Here is a 10,021-nt window from a genome sequence, read left to right on the forward strand (position 1 = left end):
TGAGAGTCACTCACCAACTGAGCATGGACTAAATTAGTTTTTTTGGAAACGTTACTCCTTTAGAGAATTAATAGCTCGTCTCCTCAAATTCTTTGTGCAAAAATCAAAGCAGTTAATATTGTGGATCCTTTCACCTACTTATGACTACTTACAAATCAGCTGTTAAATATACTTTAGCTGTAAGTAACCTTTTTTTTTGTTTCCTTCAAAATAACACAAGAAAGAAACACCCAATAATCAGCGACCACAATGGTTTTCAGAGGTCAGAGTTCACATGTTGGTGGCCTTCATGTCATCCGTCTCCCCCCTCGGCCGGCGCCTCTCCCAGCCCTGCCGAATGCGCATTACAGTGCGGTCGACGCAGGGAACGAGGAGGATAAACTTGAGCACTAGGACCACGGAAGGCACAATGAGACAGAGCATGAATGCCGGGGGGGTGTACCACTTGTAGGTCGACCGCCGAAGGAATTTGTTCCAGCCGTAAATGTAGCCGTGTGTCGTGCAGATGAAGAGAGTCAGGTAGCCCAGCTTGGACTGAAAAAAACAACAAAGATAAACACATAAAATGCAACAACTGAAAGAAGAAGAGTGTCATTTTAGTAGCTAGATGAGAGCATTGGTACCACTAACAAACAGTTAGCTTAGCTTAGCATAGATACCAGAAACATCCACCTCCCTCGAGCTCACCAAGTGACGTATCAGGACTAAACAGTCCAGCGCACTTGACCCCTTGTAAAACCATCATGTGTTGGTTTTACCACTTCAGTTTTTGTAAACATTAAACAAACAAGATCATTTATCCTGTTCCAGAAATGCAGTCCTTTCCGGGATTTCTGACTGTATTTACTGTCAGAATGAGCAACAGCAATCTTACAAGGTCAGATCCTTTTTTTTTTGTGTCACTGTCAACACAACACAAGTCTGAAGTGCATGCTGCTGCATTAATGGATGAGTGAGCACAAGGAAGCTGCACGAAGTAATTCGGGGAAGGATTTTAAAACATTTCAGCAACAACACTGACGAGCACAATCACAAGATACCTTTCCTATTTAGATTGCAAATGGAAATGTTCATAAAAACAAACTTTACTGCGACTAATCAATAATGAAAGTTGTCCAGATTTTGACAAAATGTTAAGAAGAGCTCAAGTTCAGGGTTTTTTGCTTCCAGTTGCTTGTAGGATTACAAGACTGCAGCATCAGACAGCAGCAGGATCCATACCAGTGTCTCCAGAGAGAGAAAGTTTTGTGCATTCAATACTTATGATTACAAATTATCCCCGACATGGAGACATGAGGGATCAGAATGACACTGAACTCTTCTCCACCTCAGACAGGTGAACTGTCACAAGTCACAGAAAACAGCTTTGTGCCTTTAAGAGGTGCAGATTTTGTTACCTTTACTCAGCATTTATGCTAAGCTACGCTAACTGTCTGCTGCTACTTTACATAAAGACATTAAAAAAGGTATCGGCTGTCTCACTCAACTCAGCAAGAAACAGAAAACACTATTTTCCAAATGCCAAACTGTTCCTATAAAGGTTTTCTGCAGAATGAAAGAATAATTGACACACACATATAGCGCAGAGACATTTCTAAATAACAAATACTGCATTATTAAAAATGTGGCATTCCATAATAGACAGTCAGTAACCGGAGTCCCGCTGTGAATTCTGTAAATTTTCTCAGTAGATAGATACTGTTTTACGAATAAAAAATAAAAAAAGCTCTGCAGGAACAGAGCTCGCCACTAAATCGAACTTTCCTGTGGTATTTTTCTCACACGTTGGAAGATGAACGTCTGTTCTGTGTTTCTTGCAGAATCCTCAAGTGTTACTATAAGCTAAAAATAAAAAAAAAACTCTTTCACAGCCATTCCAGCATAATTGGTTTTGTAGCACCAGTGGCCTTTGAGGCTCAGTTATTGTTAATTACTTGGATAATGTGCTTTCATTTAGATTTTTAGCATTTGGCCGCTCGTGTTCTCTTCCACTGCGACTAACAATAAGTGCAAATAGCGCAATAAAGACGCATTCATATTGATGTGATGCAGGAATAAACTATGCCCCTGTAATGATCATTTGTGATGGTATTTAACCAGTCTGGAATAGCAAAACATTACATTCCCTGGTTGATGTCACACTTCAACAATAATAATAATAATAATGATAATAAAAGTGGGTTCATGTGAATTGATAGCTGTTATTTTATGTCTTTTACAACTCTTATCACCGAATCACAAGAATTATCTTCTATCTCGGAGTCGCATCCACTATCTGAGGTCTACCTATGGACCTGACCTTTACACAAATGGGCCTGTGACCTGTTTTAACAATCTTTCCACTTGGGATTATACCAGGTATCATAATTCTATTTAATGAATAACTTAACATTTAAAATCCTGGGCCAAAGTCAGCCAGGGTTTCACTCCGAGCGCCCGTGTTAGGCAGTTAGTTAACTAGACGAGTGCCTGTGACATATTGCTTTTACAACACTTTAATAACTCTGATAAAAATAAAAATAAAAAAAAGTCCAAATAGAGATTATCACAAAGGCCCTAAAAAATGTTTGTACCGATGGTAAGCACATGACTGATAACGTGCGTGAAGGCGAACGTGTTGTACGTTTTCCAGCCGCGCTCTGACCTGAACGAAGCTGAACTCTCTCCAGCTGAGGGAGCCTCCCACAGAGGGCAGCGATGTCAGCCCTAGCAGGACATAAAGGAAGAAGCCCAGGATTCCCGTCACAAAGAACGAATCTGCACCCCATGCTTCGGTGTTATCAAAGTGCAATGGAGTAGTTTGATTCCTCGCCTAAAACAACAGGAGAGAATAAACCACAGTTGTGAGGGCTTTGTATCCAGCTTTGTTTAAGATTACAGAAAACACTGGTTCGGGGCAGCTCGCTGTACCTGCTTAATGAGATTGTACTCAAACGGATAGCGAATGGGAATGATGAGCGTGTAGACGACATGGAGAAAAGCAAAGCCGAGCGCAACGAGACCCATCTGCTTCCTGCACAGCATCCAGCGGTCGAGCCAGTCGGGGAAGCGCCTGGAACATGCAAAAATGAGACTTTACACGACAGAAATGATGCACGTTTTATGGTAAATTGCATCAGTCGCAAAACTTTTTTTTATTTTCGCCCCGGTTTGATGTCTGACCTGTACTTGGTCCCTCTGTAGAGCTGGAGGAAGGCGGCTATAACGCCAGGCAGGTAGCAGAGAGACAGCATGACGAGGGACACGATTGGAAACACCTGAAATACGGAAAATGAACATTTAGGATGCAAAATCTGCAGGAGACTTAAAAACAGAGATGAGGGAGAAGCGTTTACCTTGTTGGCCAGGGACACCATGATCCTGTAGGAGATGTTTTGATCCTTTTCGACGTAGGCGTAGATGACGTCTCTGATGAGCAGGTAGAAGAAGAAGAAGGCGGTGAGGCCGAGCGCCACGCACAGAGGCAGCCTCCACTCGGGGAAGAGTCGCAGGGGGAAGTCCTCGATCTCTCTGGCTGCAGACAGAGACCCTCGATCCAGAACGGCGAGGCCCAGTTTGGTGGCCATCTCTGCCACTGCCTGCTTAGCTGCTGCATTGTTCCCACACAGGTACACCTGGAGCACGGAGGTGTGGGTTATTTTTAGAATGCAGCTACTGCTGTGGAAATCTTCCATAAGCGAAAAATGACCAAAACCAGAAGTGGGTTAGGCTCTGGCTCTTATTACTTTATAATTTCCACCCACTTTCTCTGCCACTGTTTTCTTCATAAATCTCGTATATGCTATCTTGTTTTGAAATAAAAGGATAAATATTATCCCACGAAATCTTGGCGCCGTAGGTTTTGGCAAAGATTTCTTCAAACAGAGATCAATCACGCATTTGTTAGAGACTTTTCAGCCACCGGTTTGCTTCTCTGGTCTGTATTTACAGCAGCAAGATACTGATTCGAAAACCCACGGTGTCTTTGTTCGCGTTTGCAATGAAGGAACATTTAGCGGTTATGTGGTCTATCAGTCAGTAATTTCACAAATTCCTTTCTTCAAAAGTACAGAATAGCAAATAAACAAACAAGTGGCAGCAGGAATCAAAAACCTACAGTGTCTTTGTTCGTGTTTGCAAAGAAGAAACATTCGTACCAGCGCAAAAGCACGACCCGTGTTTGTGCTTTTACTGTTTTGTTGGACAAAACAGGAAGCTTCCTTAAAGTACCTTTATGTGCAGGTATGTGGCGTAGCACTCAGTGAATCTAAAAAAATAAATGCCCCCTCTCTTCAAACATGCAAATGGCAGCAGAGCGCTGACTGTAAAATCGACAGGGTCTTTGTGCGTGTGTGCAATAAAGGGAAATTTAGTGCAACTGAATTGCCCGTGTTTGTGCTTTTAATGTGTTTTTGTGTCGTAAGTGGAAGCGAAAGCGCCCATTTAGCCGTCGATGAAGTTTCAGCATGTCCACGTGCTGCTGAAATGATCTTTATGTGCAGTTTTGTAGTCCATCAGGCGGTAAACACCAAAAATAAATGCATCCCATCTTCAAAATATGCAAACGGCAGCAGGGCGCTGACGGTTCGTTTGAGTTTCCAATGAAGGGACATTTAGTGCAACAGCATGTGCATTAGCCTTAAGGGTTTTTTTTGGCAAAACTGGAAGCCAAAGAGCAGTTTTTGTTATCTATAAAGTTCCATCAGGTCCACTTGCTGCTTAAAACATTGTTATATGCAGGTAGATAGTGTAGCAGTCAGCAAATAAATGCATCCTTACTTTAAATGCAAACAGCAGCAGGGGACTGACTCTTAAACCTACAGTTTCCTGGCTTGTGTTTGTAATGAAGGGACATTTAGTGGCCTGAGTCCTAATGTTTTTTTTTTTTTTATAGTGGAAAAACGGAAGCGAAAATGCAGTTTTTGTTATCTATGAAATTCCAGCGTGCTTAAAACATCTTTATGTGCAGATATGAAGTCTATTAGTCAGAAAATAAATGCATGCTTGCTTTGAAAACACAAACCGCAGCAGGACACCGTCTCAGAAACCTGCAGTGCCTCTGTTCATGTTGCAATGAAGGAACAATTCTACCGGTGCAACAGCGTGGCCCGTGAATCTGCTTTAGATGTTTTTTTTTTTTTTGACAAAAGTCTTCAAAGCGAAAATGCAGTTTTTGTTACTCTGAAGTTTCGGCATGTCTCAGCGCTGCTTAAAATATATTTATGTGCAGTTATGAAGTCTATCAGCAGTAATTTCGAGAAATAAATGCATCCTCGCTTCAAAAACGCCTCAGAATAACAATATAAATATTTCTCTCTTGCTGCATTCTAATTAGCTGTGTCTTTTTCCGTCGCTAATAAATGCTCTAAGATTGTTGTTAGATGACTCACCATCCCTGTTTGGAATATCTAGCGCATGACTGCACAGTGTACACCTACAGTGTCTGTCTACAGAATTACCCTTGTTTTGTTTATCTCCCAGTGCTGTTTCAGTAATTTCCAGATGAAGCCCCTTGCAAGTGCACGATTATGTAAAGACACATGCATACTTTTTTTTTATACATATGTCGCTCAATATGTAATCCCATTTCTAGATCTCACCGTGCTGAAGCTTATTACCACACTCACAGCTCTGCGATAAGATGATTAAGTTGTTTGTAAAAGGGGGGCGAGAGATAGCGCCGGATAGAGCCGGAGAGCGTTAGAGGGGAGAGAGGGAGCGGTTTGACAGGCGTGTAGTGGAGTCAGTAGGATTGAGCAGTTTTCCCCAGGTGTGTGTGTAAGTGGACTGGGCAGCCAGCCATGTCTCCCTACATTACTGCACCAGTAACAGCAGGGGACGGCCGACAGACTAAATCTCCATCTGAATGTAAATGTGACAGAGCCACGGCCCCGCTGTGGATCTAATCAAATTGCTGGCCGGGGAATAGTGCACACTTTTTACAAGCATGTGCATGTGGGTATGTATACTGTAAGTACACGTGCACTGATGGGAAAAAAAAAAAGACACGCACACGTTCCGAAATCTAGCACCCCTCGTCCTCTCGCAGCTACCTGTTTTCAAAGAAATGGAGCACTGCAGCGGCGGCGCGCCAGCGTTTGTGTCTGCGTGTGCGTGTATAGGAGGCTTGTTTGTGTTGAAGAGGATTTGAGGCAGATTCAGGTTTGGTCTCCAGAGGTTCCAGCGTGTTTGTGTTTCTCTTTGTAGCCGTGAAACGTAAGCCGCAATAAACACTGGTCTTTCAACTTTGTAACATCATAAAGTGTGTTTGCCCGTTTGTGTGTTTAGACAAGCGCTGCCCTCGTTTTCTCCTGCCGCGGAAGGACGACAAAATCAATAATCGGCAGCAAATCGATTCATTTCTTGAAATTTTTAAAGCAATCTCTGGTTTTTAACAACCTCTTTTTTTGTCTTTTTTTTTGACTTGCAAGGGAAAGATGAAAGCGGTTATTGTTGCCTGGTTTGAAGTCAAACATTTCTCATCATGAAGGGATCAACTTGGTAATCTCCCCTCCTGTTACCGCTCCGTCTTTGTATCTGTACTCTAGTCAAACCAAAGTCTTCCTTAAGGCTCGGAAGCTTCCCGGCTCTGTTTCGCCTTGATCCCACTGACATCTTTTAACGGATTCCTCACTTCTGCTCCGCTCTCACCTGTTTTCCTGCCAGCAGTCCGTTCTGCAGGGCCCAGGCAGACAGCGTGTTCAGGCCTTTCACCACGGCAGCTTTCGGGACCAGCCTGGAGAGAGAACACACAGCGAGGACTTTTATTCGCTATTGTTTCTGTCGACAAACACACTGACGAGGAAGGAAAGGAAAAAGAAGAAGGGTCGGAAAATGATGAGAATCAATGTTTCCACTTTGACAGAATAGACACGCAGGAGGCCGACCTGCTGAGGGAGCCGCAACCCTGCAATTTTTTCCCCCCATTTCTTTCGGATTCGGTGAAGAGTAGTGCTGCTGTCTCCTTCTCTTATGTGTTGTTTAGGAGCACTTTTCCAGAAAAGCTATGTTATTCTCACATATGAGACATCCGGAAACCGTGGCGCCTACTGTTGCCAAAGTGATTGTCGATCGTTTGGAGGAAGGTTAGGTTTTTTCGTGCAGACAAGAAAACCTTACTGGAGGGAATGATTTACATGCAGTCAATGAGATAGCTTCCACTTACACGCTTTCTTAAGAGTGCGTTACCTCTGCAAGTAGGCGGCGTTGGCTTCTGGGTACTTGTTTTTCTTCAGATTGTTACTGAGGTCCACCAGAACCTTGAAATCCATCCGGCAGCATTGATGGAGAAGGGGAAGAAAAGAAAAAAAAATCTGTTATCTTATATCTCGTTTACAATAAAGATGTTCAGAAATTGTGATAAAGGCACGAACAGACAACTGAGGCGATTCCACTCCCGTATGAGAGTACTTTGGAAGATGAAATGCTCAGTGTCAGCTTTACATTCTGCGCTGTTACTGTAATATTTCTGCGTCCCCTCTACTCTGCTCTGTCTGTGCATTTATATGCCACTAAAGCACGTCATTTACTTTGTGTCTTCGCTCTCCTGTAGTTTGTGTTTTGTCCTCTCGGCAGGTAACTCTGGCTGCATGTTTCTGATCTCCCCATGTGTTTATTCTTTGCCTCATCTTTTCTTTTTTTCCCACTAACCGGCCGAGACAGACAGCCGCCCACCCCGAGTCCGGTTCTGACGAACCTTTTTTTTTTCCTGTTAAAAGGGAGTTTTTCCTCCTTGTTGCTGTTTGGGTGGTTATTGAGGTTCTTGACTATGCAAAGTGCCCCCAAGATGACAAACACCAATCAGCCACAACTTTAAAACCTCTGACAAGTGAAATTTATACCACTTATCATTACAGTACAATTGGGAAACTTTGAGTCCTGGCACTTACCGTGTACCATGTCAAAGCCAAATGAGTTTATTACGCACATTTAAGAACAACCAGAGTTCCACCAAAGTGCAGTACGATTAAACCAACAGGTCATAAAACACACTAAACCACAGTGCCTAAAAGACAAAACCGAGTAAAAGGAGACATAAAATAGTGAGAGAACGCAGTAAAAGATGAAGTCGGCTTGAATCAAATGCCACCGATAAGATGTGGGTCTTCTAAAGTCTGAGCAGTTCTTACATGAAAACTTTCCCAGAGATTAGGAGCCTGCAAAGGTGCAATATTTTCTATTTTTGTGCCTGGATCTCGGAACATCCAGGAGGTTTGTCGACCTCTAACAAGAGTTCTGTTAAATAAAGAGGCGCCAACTCGTTTAGAACCGTGAAAACAAACAATCAAATCTCCCTCAAGCGGCCACATTTTGCTCAAGCAGATTCAGAGGCGACGGCTCTACAACCACATACAAAGAATTACAAGAGTCTGAGAAGTGGTAATAAAGTCATGAAAAACTCTTTAGGAACGTGATCGGCCTTCACCTTGGCTTCAAGTCTCAACTCAAAAAGCTATTTTGACCATTTGGCAGATCTGTTTGTCAAATTTGAAGGAGCTGTTGAACTCCAAGGTTTTATGCAAAAGACTATTGTGTGGAGCCAAGATGGCCGTCACGGTCACCGCTGAACATTGAATAACACGACTACAGACCGGGAACACCCTCTTATGGCATTACCTAATGTCAGCAGTTTCACTCAGCAGGGCTATGCGATACGGCAAATTGCAAAACCTGCTTAGGAAGTGCTCGAGGAACACAACCAAGAGCTCATGTTGCCTTCAGATCTAAGATAAAGCCTTGACAATGTTTAGCAAGTGGTATGAATGTTTATATTTTATTGTTTGGTGATTTGTGTTCCGATTTGTTAATAATTAAAATGTTTGTTTTGTTTTTTTTAATGTAGTTAATTCTGTCTTAACTGTTAATAATTACTGATAAATGAAGCAATATTCAGATTTGTTTGTTCGTCTTAAGGTTCATTTTCCAGATCAGATGCTTGCTATCTGCAGTATTTGTTTATTTCACTGTATTTGTATTCAGGAGTGTTTATTTGTCACACACTCAAACAGCTTGTGCAGTGAAATGCAAACTGTTCCTCAAGGCTGAGCAATAACGTTACGACAATATATATATATATATATAATCTTTAAAAACAAGGATTCAACTACTTGCTTTTATGCACTTTTAGTTTCCCGACTTTATCTTTGTTTTATTTGTCTTGTTCTGCTGAAGAGTTTTAACCTTAGTACTGCGATGTAAAGGAATTTGCGGGTTCTTTATAAATAAACGTAAACATTATCATACGTTGCACCACATTATTTGTCTGTAAATGGTTAGAGTTTAACTTTAGCTTTATGTTGGAGATAACAGATCACCCAATTCTGATAACAATCGCATCAGGTGATGCTGGATCTGCGCCATCATCACGGTTTAATGATAGGACAGCCGTCGTACCAGAAGGTGAAGGAGGACGCCTCCCAGCTGCATCTACAATCGTGATAACAGCTGATAACGAAAGTTTACTGAGCTGATAACAATCCAACTGGGTGCAGACAGATACTAGTTAAACAGTAGCTTAACCATTTCAGCTTGGCAGCACAAAAGCTATTTAAAGCAAGTGATGTTTAATTCATAACTCAGCATTACTGGACCTAACGCTAGCATGTAAATGCTTTAATAAAATATGCTGCAACAATCCAGAGCAGTTACTGAGACAACTGTAAAGCATAGATTTGGAATAACTATAAATCATGAAGTACAAACTGTCAGAACCTGTGACTCTGCGTATTTAGCATCATCAAGGGGTCTAAAAATCATTTAAATCCTTCCAAACTTTCTGAATATTCATATTGTTGCTGTTTTTTTTTGTGGAGAAACACACTTTAGTTACTTTAGTTTAGTTTCCACCACCCAATTAAACACATGGCCGCGAGACAGAAACAACTAATCTGCCAAAACAACTTATAATCATCTTATTATTGTACGTAATTTAAACTCAGATGTATGCATCAGTTGATTTAAAACTAAATTCAAGCTGAGGTAATTTAATGAAATTGGTTTGATTACAGGGCTGCAAGGTGGTTCCAGGGTTAGCAGCGTTGCC

The 10,021-nt window shown here is 41.9% G+C and overlaps 1 protein-coding gene across 1 annotated transcript in view; it reads right to left on the reverse strand.

Moving 5' to 3' along the window:
• Window positions 1-270: 270 nt before the first annotated feature.
• LOC103353889 (metalloreductase STEAP4-like) overlaps window positions 271-10,021 on the reverse strand; it is a 12,538-nt gene continuing 2,787 nt past the window's right edge. Inside the window, exons 3-9 of the mRNA XM_008277067.1 lie at window positions 7,168-7,238; window positions 6,631-6,715; window positions 3,336-3,614; window positions 3,163-3,257; window positions 2,888-3,052; window positions 2,645-2,807; window positions 271-534 (exon numbers count right to left, since the gene is read on the reverse strand). Of these exons, the coding sequence (XP_008275289.1) occupies window positions 271-534; window positions 2,645-2,807; window positions 2,888-3,052; window positions 3,163-3,257; window positions 3,336-3,614; window positions 6,631-6,715; window positions 7,168-7,238 (1,122 nt within the window). The remainder of the gene's footprint in view (window positions 535-2,644; window positions 2,808-2,887; window positions 3,053-3,162; window positions 3,258-3,335; window positions 3,615-6,630; window positions 6,716-7,167; window positions 7,239-10,021) is intronic.

Source organism: Stegastes partitus, unplaced genomic scaffold, assembly GCF_000690725.1.
Source record: "Stegastes partitus isolate 25-593 unplaced genomic scaffold, Stegastes_partitus-1.0.2 Scaffold88, whole genome shotgun sequence".
Lineage (NCBI taxonomy): Eukaryota > Metazoa > Chordata > Actinopteri > Pomacentridae > Stegastes > Stegastes partitus.